The sequence below is a fragment of the Lepus europaeus genome, chromosome 20 (assembly GCF_033115175.1).
Source record: "Lepus europaeus isolate LE1 chromosome 20, mLepTim1.pri, whole genome shotgun sequence".
Taxonomy (NCBI): domain Eukaryota; kingdom Metazoa; phylum Chordata; class Mammalia; order Lagomorpha; family Leporidae; genus Lepus; species Lepus europaeus.
In genome coordinates, this window is record NC_084846.1 from 27,756,212 (window position 1) to 27,774,864 (window position 18,653).

General features: G+C 40.9%; 1 protein-coding gene across 2 annotated transcripts in view; it reads left to right on the forward strand.

The window, feature by feature from the left end:
* STK31 (serine/threonine kinase 31) overlaps positions 1 to 18,653 on the forward strand; it is an 86,994-nt gene that overhangs the window by 65,609 nt on the left and 2,732 nt on the right. Inside the window, exons 22-23 of one of the 2 annotated variants that reach the window (XM_062178932.1) lie at positions 1,702 to 1,824; positions 6,758 to 6,826. In XM_062178932.1, the coding sequence (XP_062034916.1) occupies positions 1,702 to 1,824; positions 6,758 to 6,826 (192 nt within the window). The remainder of the gene's footprint in view (positions 1 to 1,701; positions 1,825 to 6,757; positions 6,827 to 18,653) is intronic. The other variant, XM_062178933.1, reaches the window with a different exon arrangement.

Below are 18,653 nucleotides of genomic sequence, written 5' to 3' on the forward strand. Positions count from 1 at the left end.
TTGGGCCATCCTCCACTGCCTTCCCGGGCCATAGCAGAAGAGCTGGCCTGGAAGAGGGGCAACCGGGATAGAATCCGGCACCCCAACCGGCACTAGAACCCGGTGTGCCGGCGCCTCAAGGCAGAGGATTAGCCTCTTAAGCCATGGCGCCAGCCTTTATCTTTTTTTTTTTCCCCCAAAGATCATTATCCAGACCACAGCTCCTAGAGGGTTTCTTCCTCCCTCCTTCCCTCTCTCCCTTTCTCTCTTTCCCTTTCTCTCTCTCTCTCTTTCTTTCTTTCTTTCTTTCTTTCTTTCTTTCTTTCTTTCTTTCTTTCTTTCTTTCTTTCTTTCTTTCTTTCTTTTTCTCCCTCTTTCTCTCTCTCTCTGCTTGCTTCCTTCCTTCCTTCCCACCCTCCCTCCTCCCCTCCCTCCCGCCCTCCCTCCTCCCCTCTTCCCCTCTTCCCCTCCTCCCCACTTCCCCTCCTCCCCTCCTTTCCTCTTGCCCTCCTTCCTTCCCCTTTTTTTCCCTCTCTTTCTTTTTTGTTCTTTTATCTGAAAGGCAGAGTTACAGAGAGGAGAGAGATCTTCCATCTGCTGGTTCAGTCCCCAAATGGCCTCAATGGGTGGCGCCAGGAACTTTTTCCAGGTCTCCCATGTGGGTGGTAGGGGCCCAAGCACATCCTCTGCTGCTTTCCCACGAGCATTAGCAGGGATCTGGATCAGAAGTAGAACAGCCAGGACTTGAATGGGCGCACATATGGGATGTGGGCATTGCAGACAGCGGCTTAACCCGCTGCACCAGTGCTGGCCCCAATACCTTTATCTTTATAGTAGCTCTGTAAGGTAGATATTATTTCCATTTTCTAAATTAGCTAATTTAGACCTAAAGAGGTTAGAGCACAAGATCACACAGAAGTGAGTGAGAGAGTAGGAAGTACAATCAGTGTTTGCCTGCTGTTGTTCCTCGTCATCCTGTGTCATGTTAGAAATGGAAAATTTAGAAAATGGCCAGTAAGGAAGAAAATGCTTTTTGGAATTTTAGTTTTTTTTAAAAAAAACATTATTTAGAATATTCAGAATTAGAGAATATAATTGTTCTTATAAAATTTCTTCTAAAAAATACAAAATGTTTGGTCCAGCACCGTGGCGCAGTGGGTTAATCTTCTGCCTGTGGTACCGGCATCCCATATGGGCGCTGGTTCTAGTCCCAGCTGCTCATCTTCCAATCCAGCTCTCTGCTGAGGTCTGGGAAAGCAGTAGAAGATGGCCCAAATCCTTGGGCCTCTGCATCCAAATGGGAGACTGGAAAGAAGCACCTGGCTCCTGGCTTCAGATAGGCACAGCTCTGGCCATTGTGGCCAACTGGGGAGTGAACCAATGGACAGAAGACTTTTCTTTCTTTCTCTCCCTCGCACTGTTTGTAACTCTACCTCTCTTATATATAAATAAAATATTTAAAAAATACTAAATGTTTAATGCAAGAATCAATGGTAACTGGTTTTGAATCATCTGAATCTAATCTGAATGTAATAAAAGTGTCACTGTTAGCTTTGTTAAGTGTGATTTTTAAGGGCATTTTATAATAGCAGAAGTTAGATAATATTTGAGAACAAGAAAATGAAGAATTTCAAAATTTTTCTGCTAATTGCAGAATATTTCGTGGAAAGCAACCTCAACTGTGTTGCCTGTAAAAATATTTAAACTATTTTGTTTTTGTAGAGTCAGCGTGCCTCAGTGAACATGATGGTTGGTGACTTGAGTTTGATGTCACCTGAACTGAAAATGGGAAAACCTCCTTCTGCAAGTTCAGATTTGTATGCTTATGGCTGCCTTTTATTGTGGGTATGTTATTTGTTACTGAAGTAGGTCAGTGACATATATATATTTATATATATAAGGTATATATAAGATATTTATATATTTTATTATATGTGTATTTCAGTATATAAAGTGAAATTTTAAAAAATTTACAAAACTATCAAAAGTATGGATGTTTTGATAAATTTAACAAAAGGTGTGCAGGACCTGTACACTAAAAACTACAAAACATTGTGACTCTACAGGGGAAGGAACTCTGTGAAATGTGGCTCTGCCTTACTGAAGGGAATGATGATAATGTCTGGTTGGAAGAGCACAGGGAAGGCTCATTGTTCCCCAATGCCCACATGTTAATTCACAAGTTAGTCTTCAGGAGAATTTGTAGACACTACATTGATGGATATTTTAGTTGTATATTTTAATGACTTTAAGGAAAAATGAAGTAGTTCATAAAGCAAGTGTTTTTTTTATTATTTTCTCTCAAAATACATTTAAAGTTAACATGTGAATTGATTTATGAAAGCTACAGAGTATATGACTATGGCAGCAATCATGAAATTGTAAGTAAATGTCAGTGTTTCCCAAATGGGAAAGCAATTTTACATGGTATTATGCTTTCAGTCTGGGTGTCCTTGTGTTAATTGCTAGTATTACAGGAATTGCAATTGGCTTTTGTGATTTATTTTGTGTCCTGTAACTTTGCTGAACTCATTAGTTCTAGGTGCACTTGGTAGATTCTTTGAGACTGTCTTTGCAGACAGTTGTGTTATTTGCTGTTTTAGTTTAAATGTGGTTTGAGTATATGTCCCCAAAGTTTCATGTGCTTGGAAGCTTGGTCCCTAGCATTGAGATGGTGTAGAACTTTTAAGAGGTCGGACTTAGTGGAAGGTGATCAGGAGTGTGAAGGTACTACTCTTGGAAAGATTTTAATGTAGTTCTCACTGAACCTTGCTTAATTCTTGTTAGGGCAAGTGATTATAAAAAGAGTGAGCCCGAATCTCTCTTGTTCCTGTTTCCTCATGTGATCTCCCCATCTTGCACACCCTTCCACAGTGATGGAAGCTGCTCTGTTCTCATGCAGCCAGAAGATCCTCACCAGAGCTGAGCAGATGCCAGAGTCCTGCTCTTATTATTTCTAGAACTGTTAGTTCCATAAACCTCTTGTTTATAGAGTACCCAGCCTCCAGTATTTTGTTATAGCAACACAAAATGGACTGAGACATGTGAAAATAGAGATAATTTTTATCTGCTTCTAATTTGTTGCCTCTAGTTTTTCTTTTACATATATGACTATACTGTTTAGAACTCCCAATACTATGCTTTTATTTATTTATTTATTTATTTTTTGTTTTTTCTATGTTGAATAAGATCATTGAGAATGGACATCTTTACCTTGTTCCTTATTTTATGGGTGAAACCAGTGAGGCCTTCATAATTAAGTATGATATTAGCTGTAGGTTTTTTTGATAGATGCCCTTTTTTTTGAATACTTCAAATTTTTACTTATTTAACTATTTTTGAAAAATGGAGAGTGGAAGGGTGGGAAATAGAAATAGATATATCTTCTATCTGCTGGTCCATTCCTCAAATACTCACAACATCCAGGGCTGGATTAAGCTGAAGCCAAGAGCCCAGAACTCAGTATGGGTCTCCTGCATGAGTGATGGGAACCCAACCACTTGAGTCATCATCTGCTGCCTTCCAGGCTGTTTATTAACAGGAAGCTGGAATTGGAAGTGGAGCTGGGACTTGAACCAGGTACTCTGATATGGAATGCAGTTGTCCCAAATGTTGTCTTAACCACTGTACTAAATGCTCGCTGCCACTGATGCTCTTTACCTCACAGCAGATGAACTTTACCTCTTTCCTGTTGCTCTGAATATTTCTTTTCATGAATGGGTATTGAATTTTGTTGAGTGCTTTTTCTTCATTGATTACTATGTTAATTTTCTTTCCATTATGCTGTTAATGTAGTAGATTACATTGGTTTATATTCCAAGATTGAACTAACCTTGCATTACCAGAATACACTCCATTTGGTCATGATATATGTTTCCTTTTATAAGTTGCCAAATTTTGTTTGCTTAATTTTGTTGAAGAGTTTTGTATCTGTATTCATAAGGGATATTAGTTGGTAGTTTTACTTTAGTTTTTATCTGGATTTGGTACTAGGTTACTATTAAGTTCATAAAATGAAACAAGAAGTGTTTTTTTTTCCCCAAAAGAAATCATGTAGAATTGGTGTTAATTCTGTTTTAAACATTTGTTAGTATTTGCCAATGAAATTACCTTGGCCTTGGCATTTTGTTTTTAGAAATGTTTAAGTTGCAAATTTGATTCCCTTAGTGGTCATAGAGTTATTCAGAAGATTATTTCAGATTGGGTGAGTTGTGGCAGTTTATTTTTCAAGGAAGAGACCAGTTTTGTCTGTGTTGCCAACTTTCTATGTGTAGAGTTGTTCTTAGTCTTGCCTTATTATCTTTTGACCTTTGAGGTTTGTTGTTATATCCTATTTCATTCCTGGTATTGGTAATTTGCCTTTCTTTTTTCCTTTGCCAATCTTGCTAGAGTTTTGTCAGTTTTGCAAAGAACCAGCTCTTTGCTTCTTTGTTGTTTTTCTGTTTTCAATTTTGTTGATTTTTGCTCTTACTGTTTCCCTATATATATATGTATATATATACACATTTAAATATATATATATATGTATATATATGTATTTATGTATATATACATTTAAATATATATGTATATATTTAAACAGATTTTATTTATTTGGGAGGCAGAGCGACAGAGGGAGAGACAGAGAGAAAGGTCTTCCATCTGCTGGTTCACTCCCAAGATGGCCGCAATGGCTGGAGCTGGGCTGGTCCAAAGCCAAGAGCTAGGATCTTCTTCTGGGTCTCCATGTGAGTGCAAGGGGCCCAAGCACTTGGGCCATCTTCTACTGCCTTCCCAGGCCTTAAACGAGCGCTATATCAGAAGAGGAGCAGCTAGGACTTGAACTGGCACCCATTTGGTGTTCTAGCGCCACAGGTAGAGGCTTAGCCCACTATACCACAGCGCCGGCCCCCCCAGATATACTTCTTTACCTACCTCCTCCATATTTTGATGTTATTTTTAAAAGATTTATTTATTTGAAAAACTAGAGTTACACAGAGAAGGAGAGACAGAGAGAGAGGTCTTCCATCTGCTGGTTCACTCCCCAAATGGCCACACAATATGAATCTGTTGAGCCAATCTGAAGGCAGGAGCCAGGAGCTTCTTCCTGTTCTCCCACATGGGTTGTTCAGGGGCCCAAGAACAAGTATCATCCTCTGCTACTTTCCCAGGAGCATTAGCAGGGAGCTGGATTGGAAATGGAGCAGCTGGGACTCGAACTGACGCCCCTATGGGATTCTGGCACTGCAGGCCAGGGCTTTAACCCACTACACCATAGCGCCAGCCCCAATGCTTTGTATTTTAATCCTGTTCTACAAATGTTTAATTCCTTTGAGACTTCTCCTTGGCCCATAGATTATTTAGAACTGTGATGTTTAATTTTCAGGTTTAGAGATTTTCTTGTTGTATATGAGAATCCTTCAAAAAGTTGTAGAAAATGGAATTAGAAGATAAGTTTATTTTGGTGCAGTAAAGTTTGGATATCTGTGCGTAGGATAGATCTTTTCAAAGTCCATGGAGGGGCCACTGCTGTGGTGCAGCAGGTTAAATCCCTGGCCTGAATTGCCGGCATCCCATATGGGCACTGATTCTAGTCCTGACTGCTCCTCTTCCGATCCAGCACTCTGCAATGGCCTGGGAAAGTAGTAGAGGATGGCCCAAGTCCTTGGGTGCCTGCACCCATGTGGAAGACCCGGAATAAACTCCTGGCTCCTGGCTTTGGATCAACACAACTCTGGCTGTTGGTGGCCATCTGGGGAGTTTACCAGCAGTTGAAAGACCTCTCTGTCTCTACCACTCTCTGTAACTCTTTCAAATAAATAAAAATAAATTTTTTTAAAAAGTCCATGGAAAGTGTGTATTAGGAAAAAAACTATGAATGGGGGCCAGTGTTGTGGTATAGCTGGTAAAGCTGCCACCTGCAGTGCTGGTTCATGTCTTGGTTGCTCCACATGTATTCCAGCTCCCTGTTAATGTGCCTGAGAAAGCAGCAGAGGGTGGCCCAAGTGCCTGGGCCCCTGCGCTTATGTGAGAGACCTGGAGGAGGCTCCTGGCTCCCGGCTTCTCAGACCTGATCATTGCAGCCATTTGGGGAGTAAACCAGTGGATGGAAGATCTATCTCCTCTCTCTTTAACTGTCTTTTAAATAAATAAATAAATAAATAAATCTAAAAAAAAAAAAGAACCTATGAATGGCTTTCTAATTTGTTTTACACGAAATAAATTTATTTTCATTTTACTTAAGAGGCAGAGAGACAGAAGAGAGACCTTCCATCTACTGGTTCACTCACCAAATGCTCACAACAGCTGGAGCTGGGCAAGGTTGAAGCCAGGGTCCTGGAACTCCATCCAGGTCTCCTACATGGTTGGCAGGGACTCAAGTACTTGAGTTCATTTACTGCCTTCCAAGGTGCCCATTGGCAGGAATCTGGAATCAAGAGCAGAGCCAAGACTCCAGCACAGGCACTCCAATACGGGATGTGGGTCTCTTAACCAGTGGCTTAACTGCTATGCTAACTTCATTCACCAGGACTACTCAGTTCTAAACACAACTTTTTTTTTTATTAATTGAAAAAATATTAAAGTGTTTTTAGTGTGCACATCAACTCTGGTTGAAACTTTAAGAACCCTAGAATCCATTTGATCACTCTTGAAATTGGTTTTACTGTACAAAGAACTCACCTGATTTCTTTACGTGTGCTCTTCTGTAGTCAACAGAATCTGAAGAGGTCTGGATTTGACTTTTTTATAGAATCAGTAGTTTGATACTTTGGAAATTTATTCTTATTTTGTTTTACAGCTTTCTGTTCAAAACCAGGAATTTGAAACAAATGAAGATGGAATCCCAAAAGTGGATCAGTTTCATTTGGTATGTAAATTTTTTGTTATATATTGGTTTGAAGCATGCACAGTTATGCAAACTTAAGTATTTGGAAACATCTTTCAATTTTTGTAAGAATGCAAAAATAGCACTTATGATAAACAAGGTTTGGAAAAATTCAATGCCCTGGCCGGTGCCGTGGCTCAACAGGCTAATCCTCCGCCTTACGGCGCCGGCATACCTGGTTCTAGTCCCGGTTGGGGCGCCGGATTCTATCCCAGTTGCCCCTCTTTCAGGCCAGCTCTCTGCTATGGCCCGGGAAGGCAGTGGAGGATGGCCCAAGTCATGGAAGACCCGCATGGGAGACCAGGAGAAGCACCTGGCTCCTGGCTTCAGATCAGCGAGATGCGCCGGCCGCAGCAGCCATTGGAGGGTGAACCAACGGCAGAAAGGAAGACCTTTCTCTCTGTCTCTCTCTCTCTCATTATCCACTCTGCCTGTCACAAAAAAAAAAAAAAAAAAAAAAAAAGAAAGAAAAGAAAAGAAAAATTCAATGCCCTGCTTAGCACCATTGCCAGAATTTAACATTGTTGGGTTGTGTTTTTGTCACACTGGTGATATAAATAATTAATAATTAAGGATAAATATTGTATACTGTGTATTCCAAGACTATGTTAAAGTTAATGTTTTATTGCAATTTAGCTTTTTACAGTACTTAAATACTTTTTAAAAAAAGATTTATTTTAGGCCGGCGCCGCGGCTCACTAGGCTAATCCTCTGCCTTGCGGCGCCGGCACACTGGGTTCTAGTCCCGGTCGGGGCACCGATCCTGTCCCAGTTGCCCCTCTTCCAGGCCAGCTCTCTGCTGTGGCCAGGGAGTGCAGTGGAGGATGGTCCAAGTCCTTGGGCCCTGCACCCGCATGGGAGACCAAGAGAAGTACCTGGCTCCTGCCATCGGATCAGCGCGGTGTGCCGGCTGCAGTGTGCCTACCGCGGCGGCCATTGGAGGGTGAACCAATGGCAAAAGGAAGACCTTTCTCTCTGTCTCTATCTCACTGTCCACTCTGCCTGTAAAAAAAAAAAAAAAAAAAAAAGAGATTTATTTTTATTTATTTGAAAGGCAGAGTTACAGAGAGACAGACAGACAGACAGACAGTGGTCTTCCATCTGCTGGTTCACTCCCCAAATAGTCACAATAGCTGGGCTGAGACAGCTGAAGCCAGGAGCTGGGAGCTTCATCCTTGTTTCCCATGTAGGTGCAGATCCCAAGCACTTGGGCCATTCTCTGTTGCTTTCCCAGGCAAATTAGCAGTGAGCTGGATTGGAAGTTGAGCAGCTGCAATTCAAACTGGTGCCCATATGGGAAGCTGGCATTGCAGATGGCAGCTTAACCTACTGTGTCTCAGCACTGGCTCCTTAAATTTTTTTTTTTTTTGGTGATCTATCTATGCCATTGTGTTTGCTTTGTTATTCATGTATGTGTTCAGCCAGGATTCTTTGAACATGTAGAGTATACTGGGAATTGAACCAGGTGCTGGAATGGCAAGAATTGCTTCATTGAAAATGAAATTAATAATTTAGAAATGTGAACAAGTAAACAACAGAGACATATAAGTATAGTATAAGAAAGTACTTTGGGATAAGCTTTTTAGTTCCCCAGAGAAAGTGGGAATCCAGTAAACTAAGAGGTTAAATATGATGGCGAGTCTAAATTTTATGGTCAGTCTGTAGAAGTCCTCATGCCATTTTGATAGTTTGGACTACAGTGAAGGAATATAATTTTGCTTAGTCATAGTCCCTTATTTGACCACAAATATTCTGTCTTATAGTGCCTACTAATATATCATGAAATTTTTAACAACACCTTTAGAAACGACTTTGCCACTCTTCTTTGATAGCAGTAAAAAGTATTTACAGCTTTTGGGAGATTATGAAAGTGTGTGTTGTGTTGTGCTTCCTTAGCTATTTATGTGGAATGGGGTGGCAAAGAAGATTGATAAAGATTTATGCTTTCAAAAAAATCTGTGATGAAAATTTCTTGTTATTTGTCAATGACCGACAGTGAACATCTGAAGCCCCTGGCCTTTCAGGTCAGAAGACAAATTACTTTCTACTAAGTTATTCTGAAATTTCACAACTGAAAAGACACCTGTTATCTTAGAGTTTTGTGAGCCAGGAGTCTGGGGCACGCTTATTTGGCTCCTCAGTTTCAGAGTTGCTCACGGGCTGCCTACCAGTGTTGGCTGGCAGTTGTCGTCTTAGAGCGCAGCTGTGGACTGAGAGGCCTCCAAGCACACATATTTGTCCCTGGAGTTCAGTTTGTTTCAGTTGGGGGGCAGGGGGGCCTGAGGTCCTGTGTTCTTTTGGGTTGTTGGCCAGAGGTAGATTCGGTCCTTTGCCATATTTCCATCATGGAGCTTGTTTCATCAGAGTGTATGAGCAGAGAAGGCAGTAGAGTCTATTAGCTTGTTGTACCTGAGCGAGTGCCAACAAAGGAGCTCCACACATTGGTAAAATTGGATGGTCCTTTATTGCTGGTGGTGGAGAGTGGGCTCATGCCCTAAAGAACTCTTGACACTGAAGCCCAAAGCAACAGGGTTTATAAAGGTAAAAACCACAAAAAATCAAGGGGGGGGGGGAATTCATGGTTGCTAGGAACAGGGGGGAATACGTGGTTACCAGGGTCAAGCTGACCTAAAACCTATGCAAAACTAGTATCAATTATAATCTTGACAATACCAGTTACAATCTTAACAATTCCAATTATAATCTTGACATTAATCCAGGTATTGGTTTTAATCATATGTAGGACATAGACAAATACATTTTTATCATTAACCCAGGTGTAGCCTACCCACTTCTAAGCTTGAGCGATCATGGTAGGGGGTTTCTGTGCTCTGCCAAGTGTGATGTAGTGGACTGCTATTGTTCAACTGTTTTAGATCATAGTTTCAGACCAGAGTCTCACGGTGGGGGGTGGGGGTGGGTGCTTTCCCAGAATGGAGTCTCAAGTGCTCCAAAATGGAGTCCCTACTGTCAAGGTGATCTTCAAGCTAAACAGAAGTCAGAGTTCATCACCAGCTCCCAGATGTGGCATCCCATCACTCTGCTTCATGAGTGTGCTTCGGAAAGTTTGTGGAAAGTGGAATGAGAAGATGTTTATTTTGGTGCACATAATAATGAAATCCATGCATAGCTTTTTCATAATATGTGTTTCTGTGAACTTTTGGAAGACCCCATGTTTTATCTTTGTTAGAAGCAATTTTGTAGGCCCAGCCTACCTTCACAGATAAGGGATTATAGAAGGGCTTGAGGAACAGGAGGTGGGGATCATTGTGGGGACACTGTTAGAAGTCTGCCTGCTGCAAAGTGTGGCCTGCCCACCAGATGCTGGGCTCCCTGCTAGTTGTATGTATAATGAAGATGAGTAAATACATGGTCCCTGTTGACTATGGGCTTGTGTAGTATTTGCGTCTATGATCTGAGGCAGCTATCAGTGCTGGGCATGGGATTGTCTTTCCTTACATATTGTGCCTGCACACAAGGCACCACACTGAAGTCTCGACTTTGGAGATGGCACTCCACAGATGGAGAAGAATTCCATGAATTCATGGAATCAGGAAGTTTAAAGAGTTATTAGAGAATAATTAATTTGTCAGAAAAATTCCTCCAAAAATATCAACAGATGACATTCAGCTTCTGCTTAAGTATTTGTAAGTTGAGGGTAACCCATGTCACTGTTATTGAATTCATGTTTATTTTAAGGTTAATTCCTACAAAAAGATAACATGTAGATGATACAAAATTCTCAAGTTACAAAAGGAAGCATCTAAGTAATCTATGTGCACTGTCTCCCTTTTCCCAAATCCTCTCCATAGAAACACCAGCACTCTTGCTCATTTCTTGTGTGTCTTTCCAGGAATATCTATGTATGAATTTGTTATTTAAAAATAGATTATTATTTTAATATGTTTTTAAAAAATACATGGCATTTATTTGTGGTCTGTAAACCCAGTGAGGGCAGGGGCTATATACTGGGCCTCATTTTATCCCCTCTGTCTATAGCAAGGGTAGGCATAGTAAAGGGCTTATTAAGTATTTGTTGAATGAAGGAGCCTAGCTTCCTTATATTTTCATAGTGAACGTTCTTAATTTCTTGGGCCTTTTTTTTCTCCCATTTCCTTCATGTTTTTAATTCTTCTGGAATTCATTTTTACATGTGACCTGAAGTAAGGATATAATTTTATCTTTGTGTGGACTGTTAGTTAATCCAGCAGCATTTATTCAGCAGTCTCATTCTCTGCTGATTAATAATACCTTCTGTCCGATGCCAAATTTCCATGCACTCAGGAATCTGCTAGGGGCTCTTTCTGTGTCACAGACTTGTTTTCTAACCCATTGCCATGTTGCACTGCTGTAAATACTGTGCCTTTGTTGAAGGCTTTGGCTTTCCTTCTGGACCTTTTTCTTCAATGCTGTCTTGGCTGTTACTGGTATTTTATTGTCCCTCATGAATTTTGGCACCGACTTGTTAAGTTCTTTGAAAAACATTTTTCAGACTTGGGATTATGTTGAATTTATAGGTTAATCTGAAGGATAATTGCTATCTTAATGATAACATTATCTTTGTAGTAAGGGAAATAGTATTTCTCCACTTATCTAGGACTTGTTTTACATATTGCTGTATCACATTGACTCTAGTTATTATTATCTGTAATAACTTAACATGTTTGAAATTGAAATGTATGCTATAGGCCAGCGCTACGGCTCAATAGGCTAATCCTCCACCTGCGGTGCCGGCACCCCGGGTTCTAGTCCCGGTCGGGGTGCTGGATTCTGTCCCGGTTGCTCCTCTTCCAGGCCAGCTCTCTGCTGTGGCCAGGGAGTGCAGTGGAGGATGGCCCAAGTGCTTGGGCCCTGCACCTGCATGGGAGTCCAGGAGAAGCACCTGGCTCCTGGCTTCGGGTCAGCGCGGTGCGCCGGCTGCTGCGGCCATTGAGGGGTGAACCAATGGAAAAGGAAGACCTTTCTGTCTGTCTCTCTCACTGTCCACTCTGCCTGTCAAAAAAAAAAAAAAAAAAGAAAGAAATGTATGCTGTAAAGATTTTTTATCATGATTCATAATTTAATGGTATTTTCTTTAATTTTCATGTTAATATGTTATTAATACAAAGAGAACAGATTCAGTGTGGTTCCTAGACACAATTCTAAAATACACAGATGTTTTCCTTCCAGTTTGGCAGTGTTTTAATTTCCTTGTAATTTTAAGGTGTTTTAAATTCAATGAAATGATTTTCAGTAAAGTTTTATAATCAGTTTTGAACAATTTTATTGAGAAATAATCTATCTTTATAATTTATCAATTTAAATTGTCCAAATCAGTAGTTTTTAGTGTAGTCATACATATATGCAGCCATCACCAATTTTAGGACATTCTCATCACCTACAAAAGGAACCTGGAAACTCTTCTGCTATCACCTCCCTTGTGTCCACCCCCCTATTCTAACCCTAAGCAATTACTAATCTGTTTTATGTGCCTATAGATTTACCTATCTGTTCTGCAGATTTATATGAATGGAATAATATAGTATGTCAGCTTTGATGACTTCTTTCACTTAGCATAATTTTTCAAGGTTTGTGCAGATTATATCAGCACTTTTTAAAACTTATTTTTTTTTTTTGACAGAGTGGATAGTGAGAGAGAGAGACAGAGAGAAAGGTCTTCCTTTTGCTGTTGGTTCACCCTAGGCTAATCCTAATTCTATGGAGTACATGTCCCATAATTTCTTTATCCAGTCTACTGTTGATGGGCATTTGGGTTGGTTCCAGGTCTTAGCTATTGTGAATTGAGCTGCAATAAACATTAATGTGCAGATGGCTTTTTTGTACTCTATAGAATACTATACAGCAGTAAAAAAACAATGAAACCCGGTCATTTGCAACAAGATGGAGGAATCTGGAAAACATCATGCTGAGTGAATTAAGCCAGTCCCAAAGAGACAAATATCATTTGTTTTCCCTGATCGGTGACAACTAACTGAGCACCAAAGGGGAAACCTGTTGAAGTGAAATGGACACTATAAGAAACATTGACCTGATTAGCTCTTGTCCTGACTGTTGATGTACAATGTAATACTTTATCCTTTTTAGTGTTTTTGTTGTTGTTCTAGTACTAGTGGTTGAACTCTGTAATTAACACACAATTATTTTTAGGTGTTTAAATTTTAACTGAAAAGTGATCCCTGTTAAATATAAGAGTGGGAAAAAGAGAGGGAGGAGATGTACAATTTGGGACATGCTCAATCGGACTTGCCCCAAATGGTGGAGTTAGAAATGTGCCAGGGGATTCCAATACAATCCCATCAAGGTGGCATGTACCAATGCCATCTCACTCGTCCAAGTGATCAATTTCAGTTCACAATTGATCACTCTGATAGGTCTAAGAGTCAAAGGGATCACACAAACAAGACAAGTGTCTGCTAATACTAACTGATAGAATCAAAAAGGGAAAAAACGGTCCAACATGGGAAGCGGGATACACAGCAGATTCATAGAATGGCAGATGTCCTAAACAGCACTCTGGCCTCAGAATCAGCCCTTAAGGCATTCGGATCTGGCTGAAGAGCCCATGAGAGTATTGTAGGCATGGAAAGCCAAGACACTCTGGAAAAAAAAAAAAAAAAAAAAAAAAGAAGACCTAACTGAAAGATCTCTGTGAGTGAGATCCCAGTGGAAAGAACGGGGCTATCAGAGAAGGAGGTACCTTTCTCTGAAGGGAGGAGAGAACTTCCACTTTTACTATGACCCTATCAGAATAAGATCAAAGTCGGCGAACCCTAAAGGCTTCCATAGCCTTGGCAACTCATGACTAGAGCCTAGGGAGATTACTGACGCCATACACAAGAGTGTCAAATTGTTAAGTCAACAACAGGAGTCACTGTGTACTTATGTCTCATGTGGAATCTGTCCTTAATGTGTTGTCCAATGTGAAGTGATGCTATAGCTAGTACTAAAACAGTATTTTTACACTATGTGTTTCTGCGTGGGTGCAAACTGATGAAATCTTTACTTAGTATATACTGCATCGATCTTCTATATATAAAGATAATTGAAAATGAAAAAAAAAACCTGGTGTTAAATTGGAAATGGCATAGAAAATTAATTAATTTTTAAAAAATATATCATGTAGGATCTCTGTCTTTAATGTGCTGTACACTCTTATTTAATGCTATAACTAGTACTCCAACAGTATTTTTTCACTTTGTGTTGCTATGTGGGGGCAAACTGTTGAAATCTTTACTTAATATATACTAAACTGATCCTCTGTATATAAAGAGAATTGAAAATGAATCTTGATGTGAATGGAGGGGGAGAGGGAGCGGGAAAGGGGAGGGTTGCAGGTGGGAGGGAAGTTATGGGGAGGGGGGAAGCCATTGTAACCCATAAGCTGTACTTTGGAAATTTATATTCATTAAATAAAAGTTAAAAAAAAAAAAAAGAAAAAAAAACTATAGTAGAGTAACATTCTTAACCACTGATTTGACAAAGTATAAAACAAGTTTTACAAAACTATATTTGCAGCAGTACTGATACACACAGACGTGTTTTTTGTTTGTTTGTTTTTTTTTTTGGTTGTTTCTTAAATTTTAGCTTCCACATACAAGAGAGCATGTGCAGTATTTGTCTTTCTCTGTCTGGCGTATTTTATTCAACATGATGTCCTCTAGTTATGTCCAATTTACTGCAAATGGTAGAATTTCTTTTTTATAGCTGTAAAGTATTCCATTGTATATGTATACCACATTATCTTTATCCATTCACCTGATCATGAACACCTTGGTTGGTTCCGGTTGGTTCCCAGTTTTGGCTGTTGTGAACAGTGCAGCTATAAATATGGTAGTGCAGGTATCTTTTTGATAGTGTTGGAGTCTTTTCCCGATATACCCAGTAGTGGTATTACTAAATCATATGACAAATCTGTTTCTAATGTTTTAAGATATTTCCACATTGTTTTCCACGGTGGCTGAACTAATTTACATTCTCACCAACAGTGTATAACTGGTCCCCTTTCTCCACATCCTCTCCAGGATCCTCTGTATGTTTTGGAATTTAGGCATTCTAATAGAGGTGAGGTGATATCTCATTGTAGTGTTCATTTACATTTACTTGATAGCTAGTGATGTTTAGTGTTTTTTCACATATTTGTTGGCCGTTTGTATTCTTTTTTTTTTAGGTTTATTTGGGTGTTTGAAAGGCAAAGTTGCAGAGATAGGTAAGGAGAGACAGAGATCATTCATCTGATGGGCTGAGGCCAGACCAAGGCTAGGAGCCAGGAGCTTCCTCAAGGTCTCCCACGTGGATGCAGGGACACAAAAGGACTTGAGCCATCCTCTGCTGCCTTACCAAGTGTATTAGCAGGGAGCTGGATCAGAAGTGGAGTAGTCAGGACTAGAACCGGAGCCTGTATGGGATGCTGGTGCTGCAGGCCATGGCTTTAACATGCTGTGCCACAGTGCCAGCCCCTGTATTTCTTCTTTTGAGAACTATCAGCGAAAGATTCTGAGTTTGAGATAATCCCGTTTGTTTAGTTTTGTTTTTTTTTTTTTTAATTTCTTTCTTTTTTTTTTTTTTTTGACAGGCAGAGTGGATAGTGAGAGAGAGAGAGAGAGAGAGAAAGGTCTTTCTTTTTGCCGTTGGTTCACCCTCCAATGGCTGCTGCGGCTGGTGCATCGCGCTGATCTGAAGCCAGGAGCCAGGTGCTTCTCCTGGTCTCCCATGCAGGTGCAGGGCCCAAGCACTTGGGCCATCCTCCACTGCCTTCCCGGGCCTCAGCAGAGAGCTGGCCTGGAAGAGGGGCAACCGGGATAGAATCCGGTGCCCCAACTGGGACTAGAACCCGGTATGCCAGCGCCGCAAGGCGGAGGATTAGCCTGTTAAGCCACGGCGCCAGCCATCCCTAGATTTTCTTCCAGCAACTTCATAGTCCCCGGTTTTAAATTTTTGTCTTTGATCCATCTTGAGTTGATTTTTATGTGTGGTGAGAGATATAGATCTAATGTCATTCTTCTACACACACACACACACACATACATGGAATAGATCTCTCTCTCTATATATATGTTCTCATCATGTCATATGTATATATATATATATATATATATATATATGGCATATATATATATGGTGGTGTCATGTGTTTTCATATTTACTTTTAGTGCAGGATGCCCTTCAGAATTTCTTTTAAGCTTGGTCTGGTGGTTGTGAATCCTCTCAGTTTTGCTATATATATATATATATATATATATATATATATATATATATATTCCATTTTGCCAGCACTGTGTGTTGAAGCGATTATCCTTACTCTGCTGTATGGTCTGAGAACATTTGTCAAAAATCAGTTAGCTTTATGTATGTGGATTAATTTCCGGGCTGTCTGTTCTGTTCCACTGCTCTGTGTATTAGTTTTTTATGCCACTGCCATGATGTTTTAATTACCATGGCTTTGTAATATGCCAACCTAAGTCTTTTGGTTGTAGAACTTATTTACTTTCAAGGTTAGTATTGATAGACAGGGACTAAGACCTGTCATTTTGTTGGTTGGGTAATGGTTCTGCCTGCTCTGTTAGTGAATTTGGTGGTGTGATGTGTTTTCATATTTACTTTAGTGCAGGATGCCCTTCAGAATTTCTTTTAAGCTTGGTCCGGTGGTTGTGAATTCTCTCAGTTTTTGCTTATCTGGAAAATACTTTATTTCTCCTTCAGTTTTAAAGGATAGCTTTGCTGGTTGGAAGTTTTTCTTTTAATACCTTGACTATATCATCCCATTTTCTTCTGGTCTGTAGGGTTTCTGCTGAGAAGTCTGATGTTAATCTAATTGGTTTTCCTTCATATGTAATTTAGCGCTTTTCTCTGTCTTTAGGATTCTCTCCTTTAGACAGCATCTTATGGTGTTAGCCCCCAGAAGCTAAGGTGAATGTGAGCATAGCTCTGGGGCTAATGCCCAGAACCCTCCACAGTTGTAGGATGCAGGGGATCTGTCCTTTGCACCACGTATTGCCCTGACTCTGACTCTGACGCTGCTAGGAGTGGAACAGTGAGGCACTGCCGGGCTTGGCAGCCGAGTATTGCGCTCTGTGGGAGTTGGGGAGGAGAAGGAAGAAATGAGGCTTCCCTGCTCCAAGTCCAGCAGTTGCTCAGACCCCAGTCAGCTCCCTAGGCTCAAGTAAGTCAATGGATGACTTTTTTAGCTCAGACTTCCCTCTGAGCTAAAACTGCAAGTGGCGGGGCATGCAGCAGTTTCTTCCTACCTTGATATGGTAAGATGGTGGCTGGCAGCTGCTGTATCCACCTTCTCTCCTTGTGTCCGTGGAGTCTTGGTTGTGTTTTCACTTATTTGCCAGAAATTTCTGTCAGACTCCGGAAATGTCCATCTAGCGTGCCTGTACCCTGTTCAGCCACTTTGGATCCTCCATGTACAGTATCAGTACTTTTTTAAAAAAAAATTTCTCAACAATACTGTGTTGAACAGATATACTACATTTTATTTATTGTTTGTTGATGGACATTTGAGTTGTTTCTACCTTTTGCCTATTTTGAATAATGCAGCTCTAAGCATTTGCATACAAGTTTTTGTCTGGACATATGTTTTCATATCCGTGGGAGTGGAATGACTGGATTATGTGGTAACTCTGCATTTAGTTGTTTCAAGAACTACCGGGCTGTTTTCCAAAGGAGTGACACCATTTTAAATTTCCAACAGCAGTGTGTCAGGGTGCCAGTTTCTCCTCAACCTAGCCAACACTTGCTGTCTGACTTCATGATTCTAGCTGTCTTGTGAGTGTGAAATAGTACCTCAGTATGTTTTGATTTGCATATCCCTAGTAACCCATCCTTTTATGTGTTGAGCATCCTTTTATGTGTTTATTAGGCATCTGTTTATCTTCCTTGGAAAATTCCCATACAGAGTTTTTGCCTATTTATTTATTTATTCAGGTATTCTGGTGTTTATTTATTTTTATTTATTTTTTGACAGGCAGAATTAGAGAGAGACAGAGAGAAAAGTCTTCCTTCCGTTGGCTCAACCCCCAAATGGCCGCTACTGCCGGCGCACTGTGCCAATCCAAGCCAGGAGCCAGGTGCTTCTTCCTGGTCTCCCATGTGGGTACAGGGCCCAAGGACCTGGACCATCCTCCACTGCACTCCTGGGCCACAGCAGAGAGCTGGACTGGAAGAGGAGCGACCGGGACAGAATCCGGCTCCCCAACCAGGACTAGAACCCAGGGTACCGGCACTGTAGGCGGATGATTAGCCAAGTGAGCCGCGGCGTCGGCCCTGGTGTTTATTTTTATAAATATGTTTATAGTTATCTAATTTTGGAGCAATATTTATTCCACTGTTTTTCCAGGCTGTTAGCAGGGAGCGAGATCAGAAGTAGGGCAGTAAGGACTCCCTATGAGGTGGTGGCTTTTACTTGCTACAACACAACATCGGCCCCTCAAATATATGTATTATTAAGTAGCTGTTGTTTTCTTTTTCTTTTTCTTTTTTTTAACAGGCAGAGTGGATAGTGAGAGAGACAGAGAGAAAGGTCTTCCTTTTGCCATTGGTTCACCCTCCAATGGCCGCTGTGGCCAGCGCATCTCGCTGATCCAAAACCAGGAGCCAGGTGCTTCTGGTCTCCCATGCGGGTGCAGGGCCCAAAGACTTGGGCTATCCTCCACTGCCTTCCCGGGCCACAGCAGAGAGCTGGCCTGGAAGAGGGGCAACAGGGATAGAGTCCGGCGCCCCAACCAGGACTAGAACCCAGTGTGCCAGCGCTGCAAGGCGGAGGATTAGCCTGTTAAGCCACGGCGCCCGCCAGTAGCTGTTGTTT